Source organism: Gossypium hirsutum, chromosome D11 (assembly GCF_007990345.1).
Source record: "Gossypium hirsutum isolate 1008001.06 chromosome D11, Gossypium_hirsutum_v2.1, whole genome shotgun sequence".
In the NCBI taxonomy this organism is placed as follows: domain Eukaryota; kingdom Viridiplantae; phylum Streptophyta; class Magnoliopsida; order Malvales; family Malvaceae; genus Gossypium; species Gossypium hirsutum.
In genome coordinates, this window is record NC_053447.1 from 51,278,830 (window position 1) to 51,305,770 (window position 26,941).

A 26,941-nucleotide genomic window follows, 5' to 3' on the forward strand; every position below is an offset into this window, starting at 1 on the left:
ATAAGATGATGAAATCTATGAAATTTTGGGGTGCTTCCTTGAATATTTGTGAAGGTTTTATGCTTGGAAATGATAGGAAATCAAGTAATTATAGTTTGGATATCAAAAATAAATTAGAGGAGCAAGGGAGAGCAAGGGACAATACAAACAAAGGGAGGAACAAAGTTATCATGAAAACAAACAGGGAAGGTGGTTTTTAGGTTCAATTTTAAAAATTGGCTAAACTGCAACATAAATGCCCACAGTTTTGACCTTGTTACAAATCAGTCCATTTTTCTAAAATTAAGGCATTTAAAACTCATTTTCAGAAATTGACTCAATTCCGCAATAGCTATTGTCGAATCGAATACGAACCTTACGAAATTTCAAGCACATATAGGCTAAAATTCCCAAAATACCCTTGAAACTCTAAGGCCCTATTTTGGGGTGTTAGATTAGGTCGTGACCTCCAATCAATCAGCGTCACGACCTTCACCTTAGTCACCTTATGCCATCTTAGCCTTTCATGTCGTGGCACCAAGCAACCTCATGTCGCGGTGTGACTATTTGTTTCCACAGCCTTACAGCCGTAATGCACTTAGTCTTCACCTACACATTATCAATCTTACTCTTTCAGCATCCTATACTGCCAAAACTCTAAAGTAACATCAAAATGATAAGAAATGACACCAAAATACAAACATTGTTGGAATATTTTCAAAATATATATAGTGTTCCAATAGTTGCAAATGAAAAGTTATAAGTAACCAAAAGTTAAATCACTTGGTTATTAACCAAGAATTATCACATTTCATAGTGATAAATCATGCCCCTTAAATTCAAAAAATTATATCACTTTATTATTAACAATGAATTATGATTATTCAAAGAGTCATCTATTGAATAATTATGTTTATTGTTAAAATATGTGGCTATCCATTTAGATAGTTGTTTTCCTATGAAGATTCATGAGAACTCCTATAAATAAGAGCCAAATTTCATTTGCCTAACACACAAGACAAACACATCAAAAGTTTCGTTCTATTCTCTCACAATCTTTTATATTCCTACACTGTTCTATAAAGAATAAATACAGAAATTGTTTATAGAAATTGACATTCTTGCTATGCTCTGCTCAATGCTTAGTGGGTTATTTTCGTCAGTGCAAAACTTCGACAGTCATTGGGCTTTATTGTATCCTCGATGTTTATGTGCCAGTAACTTTTTTGCCTACCAAAATATAGGTGGGGCAAATAAAACCTTAAAGAAAGTGGCATTGATACACACCTTGAAGCCTTTATTAATTTCTCATAAGTTTATTTTATCCCCACACACCAACAAACATATCTACTAATAACCAAAAACTCAATTTAGCCCTAAAAAGAATCGGTTTTACTCAAAAGTAAGCTAAAATGAACATGAAAATGTTGGACGTAGTGCCCTTAGTGTAGTATTTTTGTCTATGTATACTTGTATTTTTCAAACAAGTTGGTTTAATAAAATATTCATTGGTTACATTAATATTCATTGTATATAGTCCTCAATGGCTTTTGCCTACAAAGCAAATATTGACTTACCAATTATCTAATATTTAACTAATACTAAACGATATTACATGATTATATCACAATACAAAAAGATAAATTATATTAGTAGATCATTTAAACATGTCATTTATCTAACCGGAAGCGAGTAAACCGATTGAAAGACTAATATGTCATCTATCAAGTTCAATTGTGGAGATACCTTAACTTGGGTATTGGAGCAAAGGACTCCTAGAAGATAGAGACATAGATGTGACTGTCTAGATTGAAAATACATCGAACATGACCCAAGTAGAATAATCTTAGATCCATTTAAGAATTTATTCACTTGTAATGTTCATAGTGTGACATACCTTAATCCTAAGTGGATGATGTACTATGTATGCGTGACTTGTATACTTCGATGTAAATGAAAGTCTGAGTTCAAATAGATAAGGAATTGAAAGCTATTACGTTGGGTATACAACTTTTCTAGCATGTAGCATCATTCTGCAATAGTGGAATTCATAGCTCAACTAAAGGGTCAATGATATTCTCTCATTGATAAATGATAGAAGAAAAGTAAACATTGTCATGCGTCAACTGTATTTGTGATAATTTATTTAATTACTATTTTATAATAATTGACTTTTCAAAAATTTATCCAAAATATATTAAGGATATCTTATGAGGGTAACACACTCATGATAAGGTCATTAGACCAGCGCTTATTAAGTTACTTTCGTAATGGTATATAATATGGTAAAGCTCAGTCATGATATTTTAGTGGAATGACTTTGTGACTAAATAAATTTATAACTAATAGACGAAAAGTCAAAACTTAATTATAAATTATTTGAGCCCTAATCATATATGTCCAATCGGTCCCTCATCTAGCTTGTTGAAATCATAAATGGATGGAAATGATGAAGTAAGAGAAATAGATCGCATTCGCAAAGACTATATTTTCTTATTAAATACATAAATGAATTGAGAATTAATTTAAGGTTTTTTGAATTATTATTTAATTGATTATAATTAAATAATTGACTCCTCAATGCCGCGACTTTGGCTCCAGTTTAAGCTTCTCTTCTCACTTTTGCATCAACTAAATACCTGAAACAAAACTCAATTTAAATCCCTATTCACATACACTTGCCATTTTATTCAGAAAAGTATGAAAATATAATAAAAATTAAAACTAAAATTCATTTAGTGTGAAAAATTAATAAAATATTTTATGAAGTACTTAAGAATAAACTCTTTTAATTACATAAAAAGTTTAATTAGTTGTATCGAAATGCGACACTTCAATAAGATATCTTGATGCTCCACTTTTGGTATATGTATATTGCCTTAGACACATTTTCAAGCAATTGATCGATTTCATTGGCATGCCTAAAACATCTTGCTTTGAAACATGTGAGCTTTGAGAGCTTCATCAAAAAATCCGTCAAAGTGGTAAAAAAATTGAACAAAGCTCGATTCAACAAAGAAGTTTCCAATCATCATGGCTTTTGATTTTCATCATGGTCCTAAAAATATAATGCAAAAAAAAAATCGCATGAAGAGTGCAAGGTGATTTTGAAAGTTGTGGTTATTATTTGTGCATAAACACGTGAAGGAGCAAACCAAAATTGATGAGAATTGCTATCCCACGATCACCTTCAATCTAAGATTTGTTGTGGATGAAATGTTTAGCTCTTAAAAAATTGTTATTTCAAAGCTTTTGAACCTGCAAATCTGTAGCGGCTACAAATGGCACAATCAACTTTAATCAAATTTTCAAAACCAATAAAATCTACAACATCTGCAAGTGGAAGGTGAATATCGATCAGTGCTGATGAAAAAGTCAATGCTTGGGCATTGCTTTATGTTTTATAGGTACAGAAGGATGAGTTCTACATGAATGAAGAATTTTTCTTATACAATTCTGAAAATTACCCATAACCCTTCTCCAACCCTTAAATAAGAGAAACTTGCTTCAACGCACTTGAAACTAAGTCATGTTGTACTAACAATAAGACCAATGCTAATAGAGCGAGACTCAATCGACTGCATCAATTAAATATTTATATTAGCACTAATTAAATTAAAATAATAAAATTAATAATAAATGTTTATTTTATCTCTAAATTAATTAATTTAATAAAAGATAAATAATAAATAAAAGAGTTTATATTTGTGGATCACTTCAAATGAAGAGTTTACATTCCACAAGAACTCTCTTTTACTCTAGTTATTGGCAATATAAAAGATAGTCACCTCCAAGCCATTGTACACATTCACAAGTTGAGAAGTCCAGAAGTTTTATAAAGAAATCTCTAAAGAAATTGAAGAACTTGAAGAAATTCTGACAAACGTCATAACGGTTCTAAAGAAATCTGCCTTCCAAACAAATCCAACCAAAGAAACCAAGTCAACATTTGTTTTTGGAGAAAGATGCCTTTTGAACATGTTCAATTGAAGAAAGGAGGTCTAAACCCATTTCAAGAGCAAGTCACCACAACACCTGAAGTAACCCACATTCATTTGAGATCAAGTCCAACCAACCCTTGGATCAAAGCCTAATTAGAGAGAAGAACCAAATGATTTTTTTGTATTTTAGAAATTTCTAGAGATCATACTCTTTTTCAAGTTATAAATAAAATTTAACTCCAAATTTTCCAAGTCAATTTTTTACTCAAAATTTATGTATACAATATGTTGGAAACTTTGACTGCTTGTATTATTCTCTTGTTTCACTTCATGTTCAAACAACAGATAAAACAACAATTTTGGTACAGTCAAATATTTAGTGTTGGCATGATTGAATTTTACATGACTTATGATTTAATATTGTTGAACAACAAATGATAAGGGAATTTCATGCTAAAGTATAATATGATCAACATTATTCTTTCGCTTTACTTTGAGGAGAAAGGAGAAAAGTTTGAATTACTCAGTGAGATTGTCCCAAGATGACTCATTTGTGGTGCATGATGCGATAGGTGTTGAGTTGATAGTTATACACTCAAGATCTTCTAGTTAACTAGCTCCCATAAGCTCTACTTAATTTAGAATGATGGTCAAATGTTACACTATTATTAGTATGTGTTAATACCTAAGGAATTAGGTTCATGTACTAATTGGATAAAAATTCATGTTCTTACTAGTTGATCATGATCACTCCACAGTGGCTTGATTCAATGGGTGTGGGAATTATCATTGCAATGACTTACAAATGTTTTCAAGGTTTATTATAAGACGCATGCATCATTTTAATAAATATCGTAATGTTCCAAAATATTTCAAACATTTGCTTAATACAAAGATATTAATATATGAATTTTTTATTTTCTGTTCAAAAATTGCACCAACTTCCTTAGTGAACATACTCACTGAAAACAAACTGAATGGAAACAATTATAAGAAATGGAAAAAGAACCTAGTAATTGTCCTAAGCTGTAAGAAACTTAAAACAATGCTTGATACTAAGCGCCCTCCGGCCACTCAAGCTGAGGCTAGAAAATGTTGAGAAGAGTTTGATGAGATAGCTTGTTGCTATATGCTGGCAAGCATGACCAGTACTTTATATAAGCAATTGGAGAGCTGTAAGACTGTTAAAGTGATTCTAGATAAGCTAGAAGACATGTTCACAGGTCAAACTGTCTTGGCTCGACAATCTGCTATAACTAGCTTAATGAATCCCTATAAAAAGCCTAGTACTCCGGTCAAAGACCACCTGATCACTCTTTTAGGTTACTTTTCCAAGGCCGCGGACAATGAGATCAATTTTGACCAAAAGACCCAAATAGAGATGGTGTTCAAAAGCTTGTCTAAGGATTTTATTAGTTTTCGAGGCACATATAACCTTGGAAACAAAAACTTGATGCTTACACAACTCATGAAGGAGTTACAATCTGATGAGTTTATATCGAACAATGGTCAGTCGGTCCAAAGAGCATAAGCGAATATACTCGTCACTTCTTCCTCAAAAGGGAAAGGAAAACACGCTAAGAAAGACCAAGCTAAGGTCTCTGGGCCACCACAAATGGAAAGAAAGAAAACCAGAAAGCTTAAAGACTTATCTAAGTCTAAATGCTTCTTCTACAGTAGGAAAGAGAACTTCAAGGCAAACTGTAAAGAGTGGAAAGAATACCTAGCTACCAAAGGCAAAGGTATGAAACTCTTGATGATAGAAGATTGTTTAGTGGGAAGACTTAATAGACCACTAGGTCATCAATTCGTGAGCCATTAATCATGTTTGTGTTTCCCTGTAGAGGTTCGAGGAGACAAAAGATCTTAAAGGTAAGAGCTTACCATTGCAAACCGGGAAGGGGACAAATGTGGCAGCTGAAGCAGTGGGAGATGTACATCTTTATTTTGATAATTTTAGGAAGATTATTTTAAAAAGGCGTTTTCTATGTACCAAGTTTTTAAAAAAAAACTTAATTTTCATTGCATGTTTATATAAAGACGGCTTGACCGTGACTTTTAATAATGGAATTGCAATATATAGAAATCATAATCTTATCTATAATGGATGGATGTCAAATAAAATCTATTTATCAAACCAAATATGTACGCAGTGTTTGAGATTAAAATATCAAATAAAAAAGTTAAAACTTCTCGCTCTAATTAGGCATACCTTTGGCATTTGAGACTTGGTCTTATTAATTGAGAAAGAATCACTAGACTTGTGAAAGATTACATCTTAAGTTCACTTAAAGAAGTTGATCTTCCACAATGTGAATCTTGCTTGGAAGGTAAGATTACTAAGTGATCTTTTAATGAAAAAGGAACGAGGGCTGGAAAACCCCTAGAACTTTTGCACACTGACGTATGTGGCCCCATGAGCGTTAGTGCAAGAGGTGGTTACGAGTATTATGTAATATTTATTGATGACTATTTTAGATATGTGTATGTATACCTGATGCACCACAAAAATGAAACACTTGATAAATTTAAAGAGTTTTGTGCGAAAGTGGAGAAACAAGTAGGTTTACGCATAAACGTTATTCGGTCTGATCGAGGTGAGGAATATTTATCTAATGAGTTTTTAAGGTACCTTATAGAGAATGGGATTCTATCCCAGTTAATCACACTAGGCACTCCACAATAGAATAACGTGGCAGAGAGAAGAAATCTAACGTTGTTAGACATGTTATGTTCGATGTTAAGTTATTCGAAGCTACCAATCTCTTTTTAGGGATACAATGTACAAACGGCTTGTTATATTCTGAATGATGTACCAACTAAGGCAGCATCGAAAACCCCATACAAATTGTAGCATGACAAGAAGTCAAATCTTAATCATTTTAGAATTTGGGGATGCCCAACCACATATTAGATAAAAATGCGAGGAAGTTGGGCACAAACAGAATTATACATAAAATATCCAAAGGGAAAAAAGGGTGATTTACACTACATTTGAAATTCTAATTAAGGCAGTCAATTTTTTCTCTTTATTTATTTATCAATAAATTAATGTAACCTTAATTTACCGAAACCAATTAATCATATGGGAATACAAACAGCAAATCCAATTCATTATTTAAAAAGTAGATTATCTGATTATCAAGCTTCCTTAAGTTTAATTAAGTTTTGAGTACTTTTTATTTAAGTTAAATTATGTTTACTGTAATTGTAGTTATTAACTCAAGAAAAACAGCTATAAGAAAAAACACACACACATCATGATCATCAATCATTTAAAATACACTTTTTTTTAATTATAATTTTTAATATTCTTTTTATTGCCTTTTCTGCAGATTTTTGTCTTTTTCTTCACGGTTGTTGAATTTTTAACATAATTTTTAATATTTTTAATAATTTATATTTATATTTAAGATTTTTTATTTTTAAGAATTATTGTTAAGAAAATTTTAAAAAAATAAATTTTAGTTATAATTTAAGGATTAAATTAATAATTAACCATTTAAATTAACATTCCACGTCACCATTTAACAGAAAAAAAATAATGAAATGATTAATTTGTATGTTTCTAAATATATAAAAGTTCATTTGTCCATATTTTTCAATAAAGGGACCAAAATGTAATATACCCCCAAGTACAAGGAGTTCCTAATACTTTAACCGGGAGATTCCGCCAACCTCTGGAGAGTTCATTGAAACATTGAAGTTGATTTCTTCTCAAATGGTTTACTTTTTATATTGGTTTTTTAGGGGGTGAAAGAGAATAAAATATTATTAGAAGTGTGGTTGGATGTTGACATTTCGTGATTGCTTGTGTAAGAATTGATTAGGTGACCACTTCGAATAATTGAATTTTATTTGAAACCCAACTGTGTTTTGATTTGTATTATAAGAAGGGGAATTTTTTTCCGCATGATATTTTATATATATATCCTCTCAAGTAATGGAGATTTTGTTGATGGAAATAAGAAGCCAACGACTACCAATCCAAAAGCTAAGAGAAGGAATTAAACTTTTTTTTTATAAAATTTTTAATATTTTTTAAAATCATTTATACGCTTTAAAAATTCCAAAAAGTGCCAAATTCAATCTATTTAAACCTACAAAAAAAATTAAACTGCATAAAAAGAAAAATATAGACAATTTATTTGACATAATATAACATACTTAATCAACTTAAAATATAATAAATCAAAAACATCAATGATTATTTCTTTAAATTCAATAACCAAAATGTAATTTAAAACATGCAAAAATATCTGACTGAACTCGTAATTTAATCTACTAAAATTATCGGTAAATCCTAATCCTAATCCTAATCCTAATCCATATCCATAGAGATACTTGTATGTGCTGCTAACAATAAAAGAAAAAACCACCAATTCCTAGCCCCCGCCTGCATTCTCTTCCCCCCTTCCAGCACAAGCTGGCTAAGACTGTAATGGTTCTTTTCTTTTATTACTTCATTATCATTTATGTGATTCATTACTTCAAAGGCTAAAATTTCATCCCTTTACTTCTTGAGAGAGAGAGAAGAGACGAAAATCCATACTTAATTTACATTTTTGAATGAGTTTTTCCAACCTCAGGATACATATATGCTATATACAAGCTAGGGAGTCATTTAAGGTCACATCTGCCATGGCTGCCACAACAGCTTACAAATACAAACAAATTGGGGAAAATGGGATATATAAAAATAACTAAAAATTACAAACATTCAACGTTGAGATTCGTCTGCAAATACCAAAGACCAACAACCATTGGTTCCGACACATATTCCACATTGTTTCCTGCATTCATGGTGGAATTAAGCCAACGAGTCACCCGAGGATCGATAAATTTCATCCGCATGAGCTGCAGGCACATAGACTGCATCCAGCAAAGAGCTGTGGGATCGACCGTAGAACACATATACAACCACCCCTATCAAAAGCCACACCGATACCCTAGCCCATGTTGCAGCCCTGATGATTGCAAAGAACATAAAGATGAGAATTCCGGAAAGACCAATTTCAGTAGCATCCAAAGACTCGGAAAATAAAGAAGAATTACACTTATTTTGAGACTTACCCCAAATTGATGAGCAGGTAGACATTGATGAGAATGCAAACAATTGGTAGAAGTGGAACAAAAGGGCATATGAAACCTGAAAATAATATCAAATATTGCCTCATAAATTGATTAAACCATTAATATAATGAGTACGGGAATGGCAAGCATCTATGAAATAAGAGTGCTGAAAGCATACCTCCGGTATGGCCGAAATTATGCCTTGCATCATCTTGATCTATACAGGTGAGCACAATCAAACCAGACAGAAGAAGAAGACCACCAACTCCGCAACACGTTAACCGAATAAGACTAGAGGAAGATACCAACAACCATCAAAGCCCAAAGAAGAAATTAGATAATGAAACAATTTGAGAAGATAAGATTCAATGCGAAGATAATAAAATAAATTGAATATTCTTCAGCTATATGTCACAAACCACTAATATGTTCATCTGGGCCTATTTTTCTATCATCCTGTATCAACGAATAGTGAACATAATACATGTCCTCCAGCCAAGTATTGGAAAACTGGGTTTCAATTCCCTTGATCCGTATCAATGAATAACACCAGAGCACGGTAAATTTCCTCTCTATCTCCACTTTTTCATCTTTTCTTTTGCATGATTATTGTCAATACATTGGGAAAGTTCTAAACCACCTTTCACAAACTTGCGACATTGAATGAAAAAGCTTAATAATGGTTAAGAGTAATACTAATAAATTTGCCTTGATTTCATCCTGAAAATAATAAAAGTAGCTCCAACAACACAGACATGACGAGCCTACCTTGGAATCCACACATTTGAAGCTGCAAAGGTAAGGCCAAATGCCCCTACACATAATAACATTATGGTCCAACCAGCAATTTTTCGCCTGTTCTGTTCAGTGAGGGTCCCTGCAATTATCATTAGAGAGCGAGAGAATCAAAACTTCAAGAAATGCCAGTTCACGAAAAACTTCACGCAACAAATGAAAGCTACAGATATTACAGGACAGTCACCACCCACTCCCCATTGAAAGGGGTTTCAACTGAAGTTCCAAAATATTCTATAAAATTACAAATAATCATTTCCTGCTCTTCTAAAAGCAAGGAGAAAGCCTTCAAGCACAGTGCTTGCAGAAGCTAGTGATCAACCTAGACATTTTGTACAGATTGCTGAAATGAACTTAACACGATATCTATAACAAAACATGTCAGAGAGCAAGGAACGTACAATAAGCCTGAGCTTCTTGTTTTTCAATAATGAGGCAATCAACTGCTACATTTTTATTGCCGAGCAAAGGCTGAGAACTGTCTACAAAGGTACTTGTCTCAGGGTTTGTCTCAGGGTTTTTCCCACTAATCCTCTGAGAATATCTTAATGTGACAGAATCAATAGACTCCTGAAGTGATGATGGAAATGGCACCTCATCAGGTGGGACATATCGAAGTATCAGCACGGAAATAGCTACCATAGTAAATGCAAGAAGTGTACCCACGCTGACCTGCAAAGGAAAGGCAACTTTTAGGAGTTCTGTGTTGGCATAAGCGTCCAAGGGGCTCTTGATAATATTGAAACTTAAGCAGGAGGAGCTTGATTCATGGAAATCATGTGACATTAATCTTTGTGATAAAGCAAAGGCCTTGTCTGTAGAATATAAAACAACGTAACAAAACAAAACGCAGCCTTCTTTGCATGGAATCAAAACTCAAAAGAAACTAGGTCAGTAATCAGCCTATTAACGATGTATTGCAAACTGTAAATGATCAAACAACTTACAGCAACAATTAGAGATGCATCGTTATATGGTAAAAGTTCCCCTTTTTTAAATGCTATGTTATGCGAACTCAGATGTGAGTGTCAAATGCATGTATGTTTGGTCTTTTCTAGGTTGTCCAATGTACTTGACGGGTCCTTGGAGTTCACAATGTCCAAATAAATGTCAGACTCATGCACTTCAAGAACAATGAAGAGCCAGAACAACAAACATTCAATTAACTAAGAATGAGTCACCATATTAACAAAATGCACTCAATATCAAGTAATGCAAGCATTGCAAACACACAGCTGCATGCTTATATCAATGTTTAAATTTAGACAATAATAATGTGATCCAGACCACAAAATCCAAATAGGGGGGAAATCTTAACCCAATTGCAAGAAATGCCTACTTACCATCCCTGCCAACTGTGAAACATCCATGAAGAATGACAAGGTAGCAGCAACTAGACCAGTTGCCAATGTGCTCTTGATAGGAACTTGGCTGCTTTTATTAACTTCTGAAAAAAAGGATGGCAGCAAACCATCTCTAGCCATTGCCAAAAGAATTCGAGGCTGAAACACACAATTAATTAATCAAATAACATAAAATAGAAAAAATTAAGATCTAAGATCCATCATGTAGGATTTAAGTGCTAGCAATTTATTAATTATAGATTAGGACCCTAAGCAGGTAAGTAGAAGTGTAGACGACATAGCATTGAATATTTAGTTTAGACATACCATTACATTTAACATATCTGGCTATCAAGTTTATTAGTAGTAAGAAATCCTTATCGAATCCAAAATGCTATACTAACTGAAAGGGATCTCAAGTGTAATTAAATCTTACATGGTTGTACTGGTACCAATAAAACTTGTTTCATACCTGAGGGAGAAGTGAGCCCATTAATGTTGAACAAAGAGCAGTAACCGCTCCAATGGTTATTATGTAACTGAAATCAGAACATGAAGGTTCCCCATGTAAAAAGGCTTGAGAAAATAAAAGACAAATAAATAAACACTTTGAATGCACCATGAATACTCACGCTGCCCATTGCATCCCATGGCTAGCAAAAGCAGATGAGATGGGAGTGTCAGGATCCATTGCATAATAGGGGACCAGACCAACAATCACTATAGAGACCAGCATGTACAATCCACAACAAATGGAGAGGGCTGTTGCAATACCCAAAGGCAAATCCCGTTGGGGATTCTTCACCTACAATACATGATTTCAAATATTTCAGATCACTAGGAAGACTACTTCAATATGGAGTAAACTACTATAAGAAACCATATACCTCCTCGGCAGTACTGGCAACCGAATCAAATCCGATATATGCAAAGAAGACTGTCGCAGACCCAGCAAGCATTCCATCCACCCCAAAGGGAAAATACCTATGGGATAAAAACATTACATAACAAATTTTGAACACTATCATATCAGCAAGGAAATAAAGCATGAAATGCCAGTTACCCAGTAGGAAGTTTGTATCCAGCCCATCCAGTGTTGTAACCCAGATAACCTCCCGCCACTATAACAAAGATCATGGCACATACATTTGCAGTGGTGACGATTCCTTGTGCAAATGTACTCTGCATCAGAGGAGCATAGAGGTTTTAAATTTAAGGTATCAAAGTGGTCATCACCCACACACCTAAAAAGGAAAAGGAGATGGAAATGGAAAACGATAGGAGATCGACAGCACCTCCTTGATTCCCACACACAAGAGCCCTGTCACAATGAAAACTAGAATTGCGGCACATGGATCTACCACAACATCAAGCCCAGGAATATATTGACGAGATAGAAAAATAGGTAGGCTATCTTCACCCCCAAAAAGCAAAGCCTAGATGCAAATATCAAAAGATAATTAATGAAATATAAATAGAAAATAATATAATGCAGCTCCCACACACAAAAACCTCAAGTACCTTGCCTCCAATCCCCGACCCAACAAACCCAGCCAAACGGGAAAAAAGTCAAAAAAGTTCTACCAAGTAAATTCACAAACCAGATTAGGTGAAATGCCACGAGCAACAGCTGCACCACCAATTGTGTACTCCAGTATCAGAGCCCAACCAATCAACCAGGCAACACTGCAAAATGACATTTGCTTGTATCAGAGGCTGGAAACTGATAAATCCATGAGAAACAACATTGTACCAATAAAGCCACTGTTTTTCCCCTTCTAACAAAGGAACATTTAACTTCTAAAGTTAAATCCTAATATCAAATTTTCAAATTGCAATTTACCCTTCACCAACACAAATGTATGAATAATGATAGGCACTGCCAGCAGACGGGCAACGACTAGCAAGCTCGGCATAGCAAAAAGCAGAGAGTGCAGCAGCAATTCCAGCTATTAGAAAGGAAATGGCAAGAGCTGGCCCTGAATGCTCTCTCGCAACTGTTCCAACAAGAATATAAACTCCAGCTCCAATTGTTGATCCAACACCTAATCACAAAGCACCAAAATTCACAATAAGCTATCTATTGTATATATAAAAATAAAAGCCGGTAAAAACAACATAATCTTAAAAGTAAAAAGAACTAAAACAAGGCAACCCTCCCAGCTAGAAGAAATAAAATCAAACCACACATAACTCGAAAACAAGAATAGTCCCAAATCAATATGAGGAAATAAGTTTTAAAAAAATGGTAATTAACAACAAAACTGTGAATAACGATCCGAACCCATCATACAAAAATAAAAATAGAACCCTGAAAATTTAATATAAAACAACTAAAAACATAAAATCCGCATCAAAATTTCTCCCAAAAAGAAAATAACTAAAAATAGATCAGATAATCGAATGTTCAGACTGCTATGAAGTTTAAAAAAGAACAGCAAAAATACAAAAAAGGCCATCATAATTTTCCCCGAAAAACAGCTAAGCAACACAGCCGATAATAAAAATAAAACACACACACACCACATAAAAAAAGTTCAGGATCAGATCCCCCACCCCCCACTAAAAACAATATTGAATTCTCCCTCCCCTTTCCCCCCTGGGCAAAAGACTACCCCAAAAGAAGTATAAAACATGAAATAATACCAATTGCTATGAGATGTGGAACTGTCAACTCTTTAGCCAACTGATGATGACCAGAACGCTTGGAATGAGCAGAATCTACTTGTTTTCTTCTTACCAAACTCTTTAAACCACCCCATGAAGATCCAAACCCTTCCTTTTGGGAATCAACCAAAACACCCATGAAGAATTTCCAACCAACTTTATCAAATTTCCCCCAAATATAAACTTTTTAATTAATAGTATTTCACAAACCTGGCTTTTGAAAAAAAAACAAATTTATGAACAATAAATTTCTAGAAAGCTAGAAAAAAAAAGAACTATTAACATTAATATCAGCCCCCTGAACCCTTTCAATATATAAATTTGGTTCAAAGAAACCTTTGAATTTTCTTATTTATTGTTGATGAAAGGGAAACAAGAGAGGCCGGTTTTAGAAGAGAGAAAAAACTTTTTTTCTCTCTGTTCAAGCTTTTACTTGGTGGTGCTTCTAAGAAATGATAAAATTTAGTTTTTAAAGAGTAATGAAACAGCCCGTTGCCCATTGATTAGGAACCAACAATAATCGGGCTACCCGAGAATGATTTTCTTAGGATAATAAAATACTACTATACCACGTTATTTATTTATTTTTATTATTTTATTGACGTGACATCCACGTAGAAGTTCAAGTGTAGCAAGTAATTAATATTTTAAAATTTTAAAAATATTTTTTTTATAATTCTTTAATAATAATTTAATATTTTTTAAACTTTTTTTAATAATTTTTTAAAATTTTTATATATAGACTGTTATGGTAATCTATGCGTATGTTATATTAACAAAGTTAACAAATGAGCTAAAAGAGATGAAATTTTAAATAGAAAGATAAAATAATTTTTTTGTAAAGTTGAAGACCAAATAAATTGTTATCCTTTAAATAAATAACAATAATTTATTAAATCTTATATTAAAGATGTCTTCTTTTAAAATTTATCAAATAATGAATTTTGGTGGAGTTATAACAAATTCTTTTATTTTAAGGTAATATAAATGTAAAAAAATACAAAAGTATTTATGGTTTGAGGAGGAGTTATAGATAATTCTAGCATTGCGTCAAAAAAATAAATATGTGCTTAAATAAAAATAAATATTAGATTAGATAATTATCTTCTCTATATAATTTTGAAAATAAATTTTCAAATTCATAAAGTATTATCTTTTTTTAGAGGAAAGATATTATCTATATTTTAAACTTTAAATATATATATATAGTGGCAAAGTTAAGGGCCTGGCAGGGCTCCGACCCTCCTAAAATAGAAATTTTTTTATAATTTATAAAATTTTAAATTAATAATGATAAAATTACACTTTGGCTCCCTCAAAAATAATAAAAATTTGATTTAATTTTTTAAAAATTATAAAGATATAGACTATTAAAATAGTAAAATTATATTTTTACCAATCATAAAAAGATAAAATTTAATTCTATCCTCCCAAAAATAATTTTCTAGCTCCACCGCTATATATATATATTAAATAGAATTTTTCACATGCATTTACTATGAATTCGCATTATTAAATCTAATATTTTGTAAGTTCATATCAGTAGCCTATCTCAATAAAAGAAATTAAATTATAAAATGGATACAATTTTATTAATTTTTAAAAATAGCATTTTAGTAAACTATACATCTTTTAATTTAAAAATACTTATATATTATAGCTTCTTTAAAAAATTAAAACTTTTTAGAACATAATTTCATTTTTTTTATATAAATTATCTAGAGAATGAGCCTACCAATTAAGAAAAAAAAATCAAGATACATAGACAGAGTCAAGGAGAAAATGTGTTTTATTAATTTGTATGGCTTAACTCTTTTTTTTGACAAGTATAATATTATTTTTATATAAATTGTATGTTTCATAATTTTTAGTAGCAAATTAAAAGCATAGAAAAATAATAGATTTAAATGTACAAAAAGTTTATATATAATTTTAGAATGTTTAAAAAAGAAAGACAGAAAAATCAAAATCCATGGACGGAGTCAGATAAAACGTGATATTAACTTTTAGGGGGCATTTGGTTGGGGGAATAGGCATGCATTCCCCCCCTATTCCGCGGACCCACAACCAAACAGGCGTTTGGTTGGCTGTAATGTTATTACAGCCCGAATCGGCTCCGCCCCTATTACCTCCATTTCCCGTAATAGCCATTACACCCCTCAGCGCCGATTAGGGATTCCGCCCGCATTTCATCTTTTCTATTCCATTTTTTGTCCTCATCAAGCTTCCGATTCTCCCACGTTTCCCTTCCAGGGGTAATTTCTTTTCCCTTCCATCGGTTCTACCATCGGTTCTTCTCGTTCGTTTCTTTTATTTTCTTCATTTTATCAAGAACGAAAAACCGATTTCCAGAGGTATTTTCACTCTTTCCTTAAAATTGATTCCCCTTTTCTTTCTACTCCTAACTCTACAGCAGCCTGACAGGTCGTTACCATCACTCTTTTAGCAACTCGCACTCTTCCCCGCTTTATTTTACAGGTTAGTTTTCTTTTGGCTCAAATCAGCAAAATTTGTTTTTGTTCTCCTAAATATTGATTCTTTTCTTATGAGTTCCATTGGGCTTTTCTTTGACTGTTTCTATTGCATGTTCGACTGAACAGATGAAAAGTTTTTCAATGTGGTTCTATACTTGTTTATTGTATTGCATGTTTGACTGATTCTATTATTTTCCGAATGGCTTGTGATTTCAATATATAGATGAGTTGTTTATTTGCATTTCTTGAAATTTCCTAATGTTAACATGGAGTTCATGTTTTGGTTTTATGCATTTGTTTTCTGTATTAAGTTGATGTTTCCGAATGGCTTGTGATTTCAATATATAGATGAGTTGATGTTTTCTTTATTAAGTTGATGTTTTCCGTTTGTGTTCATGGATTATCTCTGTTATTGTTGTTATTGTCTTTTTTTCACAGTCAATATCGGTCAAAATGCTTATTTAGTCAATTTCTTTTAGTTTAGAGATTTAATTGGATGAAAAAAATTAGGAGGGGTTTATTCATGCATTTTGAAATTAGTCCTGCTTATTTCGAAGAAAACACATCGATGATTTACATGGGTATAGATTCATAGAAGTAGTAAAATTATATTTCCTAAAGTCTCTCCTAAAATTCCTGAAACCAAGCTTCTCACAACAACTCTAGCTCAGTCTTACCCAATTCTCCTCCTCCTCCAGTCTCTGTCTTCAAGCTTCCGACAGATCAAACCAAATAGCATAATGTTAATTAAGGTAAATTTTGAAACTTAGTCATCAGATTTTGAGTTAGGGCTCGGTTAATGTTATCTACTCTCTGCCTCTGCACTCACTCTGCTATATTTGATTTTTCGTTTTTGATCCTATCACTTGTTACTCTCTTTGATCCAATATTTTAAATGGTATCGGTTTACAAACATAGTGGAATGCTATCAACACTATTTTCTTTTATACTATTATTAGCGTCTGCGGTCCCTGATGTGAAATTTGTTAACATTGCTATTGAGTTCTTTAGCGGCGATGGACGGTACAGCTACAACCAATAGTGGCTGCCAGTGCTATTTAACCTTGAAACCCAAAAATTTAGTTATGTTTTGTGGTCCATTACGCCTACTGAATCTGTTCACCTTATTCTGTTTTTTATATCATGAATCTGCTCACATTGCACCTAATGAATATGGAACTTGCCCTGTTTTTTATTTATTCATCATGAACTATATTGTTTTCTTTATAATGTTAAATATGTATGTGCATGTGCACACACGCAGATACCTCTTGTATGTAAAGATATATGGATTACTTTTGCTATGCAGTTCCTTTTTCTATGCCATGCAGAACATGAGGTTGATTAAGATTGCAATTCACAGCTCTTAAACTAATAACTTTGTAAAGTGTTTGACTATGGCATGTTTGAGAAAATGATAGCATAGGTCAATTAAGATCATCCTTATTAGTCTCCCAAATGACTTCCTTGAGCTAGTTTGATAAGCATGAAAGTCATATTGTTTTTTGATGATTAATGTGTTGTTTTTTAAGGATAATTGAATTTCTCAAACAAGTTAGGATACTGTTTTAATCGAGAATAGTCATATTGCTATATATCTACACTAGTAAACAGTAGTAAATTGTTTGATAAGCATGAAAGTCAAACTGTTAGCAGATGATTAATTGGGATTGATCAAGTTTTAAGAGCTGATTTCTACTGAGAAAATGCGCAACTACTGTTTTGACTAGCTTGTTTGTTTCATTTCTTGTTCGATTATTTCTTTAGGTGGTTGTAATAGTTAGTGCAAATCAGTTTTGAGTGACTATTTTGAGTGACTATTGTAATGGTTAGTGCAAAATAGTTTTTTTTTTATTTTAACTATTATTTTTCAATTATTATTCAAGATTTAATTTAATTGTTATGGATTGGTTTTTTGCATTTGTTTTTCAATTTACTAAATAATGCATTTTTTTTATTTTTGTAATTCAAGTACAGGTTAGATATTTTTTATTTTTAATTATTCAATTTTTTAAATAATGCAGCATTGGTTAAAATAAAAATAATTAAATTCATAAAAATAATTAAATTATATATTTAATTAAAATAATTAAATTATATATTTAATTATTAAATATCGTTTAATAATTACAAAGTCTTTAGTTTTAATTAAAAAAATATTGTTTTAATTAACTGTAATGAATATTAATAATAAATATGGAAACAACAAAATTTGAAATGAAAATAATTAAATTTATAATTTAATTATTAAATACCGTTTAATAATTACAAAGTCTTCAGTTTTAATTAACAAAATATTGTTTTAATTAAATGTAATGAATATTAATAATAAATAGGGAAACAACAAAATTTGAAAAAAATCTAAAATTACATTAAATTTTAATTTGATGTAGAATGTGATTTCAATTTTTTTTTTTGGTGCAATTGTATAAATATAAATTTATTTTTAATTCTATATATAGATGAAATTTTAATTTTAGCTCAATTATACATATACCTACAAATTTTAATTTTGAAGATGAAGAATTTATGCAAATTGCTCTAGACTATTTTCAAAATTTGTTCACCTTACAAATTTATGCAAAATGCCTTTTCTTTTCTTTTCTTTCTTTATTTTTTGGGTGATTGATAAAGAAATGAATTTCAAGTTGCAAAGATAATTTTAAGTTCTATATTTTTCTTCTAAGTTCTATATTTTTCTTCGTAAAGATTCTAAATTTGTATTGTTCATTTTTCTTTGATAGTGTGTTCTAATTTTAATATCTTGCAGTAATGGCTCGTCTGTCTTTAATTGCACAAAGTGTGAGGCGTAAAAGAATTGGTATTGCATTGACAATATGGTTGCAAATCTGTAGAATTGCGAGTTGGTTCTTACTTACATTGGGTGCCAGCCTTAGCCTACATACTTATAGACCAAGGATTAGGTCCTATATTTTAGATTTTTATGCAAAACGAGATTATGTGAAAAGGCTTGTATATGCTAGTGACGAAACCTATATTGAACAAGTTAGGATGAATAGAATTGCCTTTTTTAAACTATGTGAGATGTTACAAACGTTAGGGGGATTGAAGTCGTCAAGGAACATGCTTGTTGATGAGCAAGTGGCAATGTTTTTACATATCATTTCCGATGACCTAAAAAATTGAGTTATCAAGCATCACTCTAATAGGTCCAGGGAAACTGTTAGCAGATCATTTCATAGTGTTTTAAATGTTGTCATATGCTTACAATATGTGTTATTTAAAAAGGCAGAGCCAATTACAACTAATTCTTCAGACACAATGTGGAAATGGTTTAAGGTATTGGACTGAGTTTTATATATAGCTTGTACATAATTTAGTTGATTTAGATTTAAATTTAGTATCCTAACTCAAGGTTTTATATCATGTGATATAGAATTGCTTAGGTGCTCTTGATGGAACCCACATCTAGATTAGGGTTCCAACAGTTGATAAACCTAGATATCGGACGCGAAAAGGTGACATAGCAACAAATATGCTAGGTGTTTGTACACCTGATATGCAATTTGTTTATGTTCTTCCTAGTTGGGAAGGTTCTGTTGCTGATGGATGGGTTCTTCGAGATGCCATTAGTAGAAGACATGGACTAAAAGTTCCTCATGGTAAAGTGGATAGTTAGAGGACTTTGAATTATTCATTAAGATCAAACTTTTTTTCGAGAATTAATCATTTTAAAAAAAGTTTTTTTTATAGGTTGTTACTATCTAGTTGATGCTGGATACACAAATTGTGAGGGATTTCTTTCACCTTTTAGAGGACAACGATATCATTTGAATGAGTGGCGTCAGGGTTATCAGCCAAGTACTCCGCAAGAATTTTTTAATATGAAACATGCCTCAGCACATAATGTTATTGAAAGATGCTTTGGGTTATTAAAACTTAGATGGGAAATACTTAGAAGTCCATCATTCTATCCTATAAGGGTGCATAATAGAATCATTATTGCATGTTGTTTGCTCCATAATTTTATTCGAACCCATATGAGTATTGATCCTATGGAAGCGGAGGTGGGAGAAGGATTACCTAGTAATGTGGTAGATGACAATGAACCAAATATTGTAAATATTCATCCATTGGATGCATGGGCTACTTGGAGGATGGAACTAGCCAACCAAATGTTCGATGAATGGCAAGCATCTAGAAATTAGTTAGGTTTAGGGACAAAATGAGTTTGAGTTAATTTGTTTATGTTATTTTATCTATCTAGTTTTTGAAACTTTTGTGGTGTTTGAATTGTTTTTTGTATTGTACTAAACTTGTTGAATTATAATTTAATTTCTTTTCATTCATCATGTGTTATAATTTTATAAAGTGTTGAGCTTTTGATCCATGATATTGAACTTAATTTTAATTTTATAAAGTGTTCACCTTTTGGTTTATGATATTAAACTTAATTTAATTTGTTTTTTTTCCTTAAGATAATTATGTCAGGTGTTTCAGAATCAAATGTTTCTTCCCAAGCTTCTCGAAGAATCAAAAGGAAATGGGTTCCAGAAGAAGATGCAACATTGGTTTCCTGTATGATGGACTTGCACAATGTTGGAACTTTAATACTGATACGGGGTTCAAAGCCGGTTATTTAAATGAGTTGGAAAAAATGTTAGAAAAGGCTTTACCCAATGCAATATTGAAGGCTAGACCTAATATTGAATCGAGGATTTGGATACTAAAAAGGGATTGGTCAATCGTGTATGACATGCTTAATGGCCAAAACAATAGCGGTTTTGGTTGGGATGAGCATAGGCAGCTCGTTGTTGCTGAAGATGCGGTTTGGAACTCTTATTTAAATGTAAGAATTATTTCAAGTCTTTATTATCTTATTTTTACCAAACTTATAACTAATATGATTTCCTCATTTTTATAGAGTCATAAGAAGTCGGTCAATTCAGACATCGTAGTTTCCCTTACTACGACCAACTTACTGCCATCTATGCAAGAGATCGAGCGACTGGGAAAGATGCACAAACAGCCGCTGATGTTATTAAAGAAATAAATGTTGAGGATGTACCTGCTACAGATATTAACGAAGAAAGAAACGAATTCTATGACTGTGAAGCTTATGTCTATTTGGATGACATAGATGTTTCTGCTACGAAACCGCAACCAGATAGAAACCAAGGGGGTTTCACATCTTCAAAGAAGAAAAAAAAGAATTCTGATGCAAGTGATCATATTTCTTCTTCATTTCATGATGCTGCCACCTTATTGGCGAAAAACATGCGGGCCATTGACGAACAAATCAGTAGGAGTATTGCCTCTGATGTGATAGTTCAACAAAAGTCAGAATAATTTCAGACCATCCAAGAAAAAGCTACAAATTTATATCCAACCTTATGTGAAATAGAAGGTTTAACTGTGGATGAGCGTTATCGAGCATTGAGCAAAATTCCAGATCATCCAACTTAAATGCTCGTTTTCTTTAGTTTACCTTCTGATGTGCGGTTGGAATGAGTCAGAAGATTTCTTGCTGACCATTAAAAATCATGGTTCTGTTGATGATATTTTCGTAACTTTTTCTGTTTGTAATATTTGGGATGGTATGTCATTACAATGTTCTAACTTTTTGATGTTGTAAAACTGTATAACATATGGATTACGACATGGAATTTCATGAATTTCATGTAACCTTTTGGTAATATATAAATATTATGTTTATGCAAAATATAATTCTCAAGTTATTTATTACTGCTAATTTTTTTATTGTAGAATAATTATATTATTTGTTTCACTAATGATATTTTAGCACACAAATATGTATTGCAGTTTAAAAATAATAAAGTAGATTATATATTATTTTTATAGTATTATATATTGTGATTTTAGTAAATTCATATAAGAATAATTATATTGAATTTTATTAAATTATATGTTTTTATTAAATTATATTTAATAATAATTATTTTAAATTATATTTTATAGTATTATATATTATGATTTTAGTAAATTCATGTAAGAATATTTAATATTAAGAATTTTAATAAATTATATATTTTTATTAAATTATATTTAATAATAAATATTTTAAATTATATTTTATAGTATAATATATTTTGATTTTAGTAAATTCATATAAGAATATTTAATATTAAGAATTTTATTAAATTATATATTTTTATTAAATTATATTTAATAATAAATATTTTAAATTATATTTTATAGTATTATATATTTTGATTTTAGTAAATTCATATAAGAATATTTAATATTAAGAATTTTATTAAATCATATATTTTTATTAAATTATATTTAATAATTATTATTTTAAATTATATTTTATATTATTATATATTATGATTTTAGTAAATTCATATAAGAATATTTAATATTAAGAATTTTATAAATTATATATTTTTATTAAATTATATTTAATAATAATTATTTTAAATTATATTTTATAGTATTATATATTATGATTTTAGTAAATTCATATAAGAATATTTAATATTAAGAATTTTATTAAATTATATATTTTTATTAAATTATATTTAATAATAATTATGTTAAAATATGATTAAATTATTTATTATTTATATTAATAATCTTATTAAAATTTAATAATAATAACAATAATCATCTACCTAAAAAATTATGCTAAGGGTATTCTAGTCACTTTAATTTTTTTTCCTTATGCAATTACAATATCATTTCATTCAACCAAACACAAGAATACCATTACAGTTCTATTCCATTCCATTCAACCAAACAATTGAATTACTATTACGCATCTATTCCATTACACCTCTATTCCATTACAGCTCTATTCCATTACAGCGAACCAAACGTGCTCTTAGGGTTTAAATTTTTTATTTTGATATTATAATATTGTATTTTAAAACTTTTATTTTTTATAATTTTTAGTAAGCATCAATGCTAGGAGAAAATTCGTAATATTTTTTTTCTAAATTTTCAATCTGTTATCAATTTGCTTCAGTCATTAACCGCATTAAAAAAAGACAAATCTGGCAGCTGAGAGTGCATCACATCACTTAAACTCTATTTTTCGAAAATAAATTTAAAAAATAAAAATTAGAAAATTTCTCAATTTTTTTAAAAATTACAAAAAAAATATAGAATTATATAAAAATATCAAATTTTAAAAATATTTTTTTTAAAAAAATACATAAAACAAAGAGAGAAAACAAAAAAAAATTATCAAACAAAAAAATACAAACAAATCATCAAACAAATTCAGAAATTTCTCAAAAATTTTAAAAAATCATAAAAAAAACATATAGAAAGTTATATAAAATTTCTAGAAAGTAAAAATATATTTTTTCTGTTTAAAAAATATAAGAAAATTTAAAAATAAGATCAAAATTTTTAAAAAAATTATAAAAAAATTCATAAAAATCTAAAAAAACTAAAAAATCAGAAAAAAAATATTATTAATTATACGACTTAGCTAAAAAGAAAAAGAATTGAATTTTTTTCTCCCAATGGGAGAAAACTAAAAAACTATTTAGAAACTATTTAGTTCTAAATGATATGAATAACAAAGCTCACCTCTTAGTTTATTTATAGATTTTAAAATACATAAAAAATAATAAACTAAATAATTTGTATATTTATCTAACATATAAATAACTATGAGAGAGAAGGCAAACTTGTTGTCATTGTTTAGGCTGTTACAATCGTGAGAAAGAGAAGAAAAAGTAAAGGAAAAATATTTTGAGACATAAGTGAAGCCAGAATAATTTTTTAGGAAGGCCTAATGAAATTTTAATTTTTTGTAGTCTATATATTTATAATTTTTAAAAGATTAAATCGAATTTTTATAATTTTAAAGGGCCAAAGTACAATTTTACCTTTACTAATTTAAAATTTTAAAAAAATTAAAAGCCTAAATAGCAATTTTCCATTTTAGCCCCCCTAGATTCGCCTTTGTTTTGAAAGTGTTTCTTGTGTTTATACATTATGTTACATAGCATAGTTATACTAGTATCAATATATACAAATATGGAAATTTACTTAACTTTATGCTAATCAATCCCTAGAATTATGACAAAATAAATCCTAAAGATACTAATACTATCATAACACTCCTCAAGTTGAAGCATATAAATCACAGGCTCCTAGCTTGTTACATATATATTGGGCACAAGGTTTTCTAAGAGCTTTAGTTAAAACATTTGTTAAGCGGTCATTTGAATGAATGAAGCTAGTAGCGATACACCCAAGCACAATCTTTTGCCTCATAAAACAACAATTAATTTCTACATGCTTTGTTCTTTCATGAAACATTAGATTCGATGAAGTATGCAGTGCTGCTTGGTTATCACATATTAACTTCAATGGGTTGACTGTTTCTTGTTTTAATTCTTGAAGTTATTGTTTTAACCAAACTAGCTCACGAATAACTAGTTTCATAGCTTGACATTCAAATTTTGCATTAGATCTTGCCACAATATTTTATTTCTTAATCCTCCACGATATTAGATTGCCTCCAAAAAGAACAAAGTATACTGAAGTTGATTGTCTATTTGAAGGAGATCCTGCCCAACCAGCATCTAAATATCCAACAATTTGTGTACTTCCATAATCTTCATATAGTCCATTTCTAAGAGAACCTTTGACATATCGAAGAATATGTATCGTTGCATCCCAATAACCGTCACTTGGATTTTAAAGAAACTAACTAACCACACTTACAACAAAGGAGATGTCTGGTCGAGTGGTTGTAAGATAATTAAGCTTCCAAACCAACCTTTAATACCGACTAGGGTCTTCTAAAAACTCCTCCTAATATGGAACAACATTGATATTAGGATCCATAGGAGCTTCCACAAGTTTACAATCCAACATTCTAATTTCTTCCAGAATATCCAAACCATACTTTCTTTGGGAGATAATGATACCTTTTTTTCCGACCAAGCCACCTCAATGCCAAGAAAGTGTTTCAACTTCGCCAAGTCTTTTGTTTAGAAATGATTAAATAGATGTTGATTGAGACGTGAAATACCTTCACGATTATCCCCTGTAACAGTACTAACATCTACATATACAACTAAATAGATATACTTTACGCAATTATTGTGACGATAAAAGACTGAATGATCTGCTTCACTTAGCTTCATTCCAAACTTTTTAATAACAACACTGAAGTGCTCGAACCAAACCCTAGGAGATTGTTTCAAGCCAAAAAAATTATTCACATAATCGACAAACCAAACTAGGCTCCCCCTAAGCAACAAAACCTAGTGGTTGATCCATATATACTTCCTCAGTTAAATCACCATGAAGAAAAGTATTCTTAATATCCAACTAAAGAATATGCCAATGATGCGTCACAACAAGGCAAATTAGTAATCGCGTTGAAGCAATCTTAGCAACCGGTGAAAACTTCTCTTCATAGTCAAGACCAAGAATTAGTGTATACCCTCATGCAACCAAATGAGCCTTCAGCCACTCTATCTTTCCATCAGAATAGGATTTAACTGCGTATACCATTGACAACCAACACCATTTTTATTCAATAATAAGGAAATCAAGTACCAAGTATGATTAGCGTGGAAGGCATCCATTTTCTCCACCATAGCTTGTTGCCAACTATGATTTGCCTTTGTTGCACTAACAGTCTTAAGAAATGACATATTAGATAAAAAAAAAGGTGAAAGCATAGTATGAAGGTGATAATCAGTTATAACTCATAAATTATAAATTGGATGAGGGTTACGAGAAGAATATATATCTTTCAAAGGGCAATAGGTTTGTCTGCTTAGGGCATGACCGGATATGGAGAAGATGACAGTTGAAGAAATAAGCCACTTGGATTACACTCTCGTTCAATACTTGTAGAAGTATTAGTAAGACACATAATTGATTGTCTATAGTAGACTTGAGGAGGTTTTGAAGGAGGGGTATAATCATGAATGGGAAATATAGGAATAGGAAGAGTTTCGTCAAAAACTTTTTGATCAATGGATTGAAAAGAAAAATATAGAGAAGTTTCAAAAAAAGTAGCATTTGCAAAAATGAAATATTTGTTAGTAGTAGGATCATAACATTTGTACCCTTGTTTATTGTGAAGTACCCTAAAAAGATACATTTAATAGACTTTAGAATGAGTTTTTCTTTTCCTAGAGTATGATTGAGAACAAAACAAGTGCACCCAAAAACTCATGTAGATAAAGGAAAAGGTCGTTGACATGGAAAAACAAGAGAATGATGATTTTGATTATGCAAAACAAAAAAAGGCACATGATTAATAAGATAGCGGGCGGTAAGAACAATATCACCCCAAAAATGAAGATAAACTTTTTGATGAATGAGCATAATTCGAGTGGTTTCAATGAGATGAAAATTTTTGCATCTTGCCACTCCATTTTTTTGTGGGGTATAAGAACAAGATGTTTGATCGATGATTCCTTTAGATTTCATGAATTCTTGTAGCGGAATAGAAATATTACATTTTCGTGCATTTTCATTGCGTACAATTTTGATTAAAACACCAAATTGATTTTGAATTTCATTATAAAATTTCTTTGAATATATCAAATAATTCAAATATGTTTTTCATAAGAAATAACCAAGTGCAACAAGAGTAATTATGAATTAAGGAAACAAAATAATTAAAACCAAAATTTGAACTAATATGACTAGGACCCCAAATGTTTGGATGAACAATACCAAATAAAGAAGAAATTTTAGA

General features: G+C 30.8%; 3 protein-coding genes across 3 annotated transcripts; 2 read left to right on the forward strand and 1 right to left on the reverse strand.

The window, feature by feature from the left end:
* The first annotated feature begins 5,061 nt into the window (after positions 1 to 5,061).
* Positions 5,062 to 5,451, forward strand: LOC121223198 (uncharacterized). The gene has a single exon (XM_041104317.1). The coding sequence runs from the start codon at positions 5,062 to 5,064 to the stop codon at positions 5,449 to 5,451; it is 390 nt and encodes a 129-aa protein (XP_040960251.1).
* A 3,006-nt stretch (positions 5,452 to 8,457) lies between these two features.
* On the reverse strand, positions 8,458 to 14,284 carry LOC121223092 (cationic amino acid transporter 2, vacuolar). Its single transcript, XM_041104087.1, has 14 exons — positions 13,778 to 14,284; positions 12,975 to 13,176; positions 12,733 to 12,817; positions 12,427 to 12,567; positions 12,195 to 12,313; positions 12,019 to 12,115; positions 11,764 to 11,936; positions 11,604 to 11,670; positions 11,132 to 11,290; positions 10,190 to 10,460; positions 9,762 to 9,870; positions 9,172 to 9,284; positions 8,994 to 9,069; positions 8,458 to 8,887 (listed from the first exon to the last, which is right to left on the reverse strand). Exons 1-14 carry the CDS (start codon positions 13,935 to 13,937, stop codon positions 8,731 to 8,733), a joined length of 1,929 nt encoding a protein of 642 aa, XP_040960021.1. The 5' UTR covers positions 13,938 to 14,284; the 3' UTR covers positions 8,458 to 8,730.
* Positions 14,285 to 15,815: 1,531 nt separating this feature from the next.
* Positions 15,816 to 21,955, forward strand: LOC107904096 (uncharacterized). Its single transcript, XM_041104088.1, has 4 exons — positions 15,816 to 16,053; positions 16,212 to 16,276; positions 20,712 to 21,082; positions 21,158 to 21,955. Exons 3-4 carry the CDS (start codon positions 20,777 to 20,779, stop codon positions 21,284 to 21,286), a joined length of 435 nt encoding a protein of 144 aa, XP_040960022.1. The 5' UTR covers positions 15,816 to 16,053; positions 16,212 to 16,276; positions 20,712 to 20,776; the 3' UTR covers positions 21,287 to 21,955.
* The last annotated feature ends 4,986 nt before the right edge of the window (positions 21,956 to 26,941 follow it).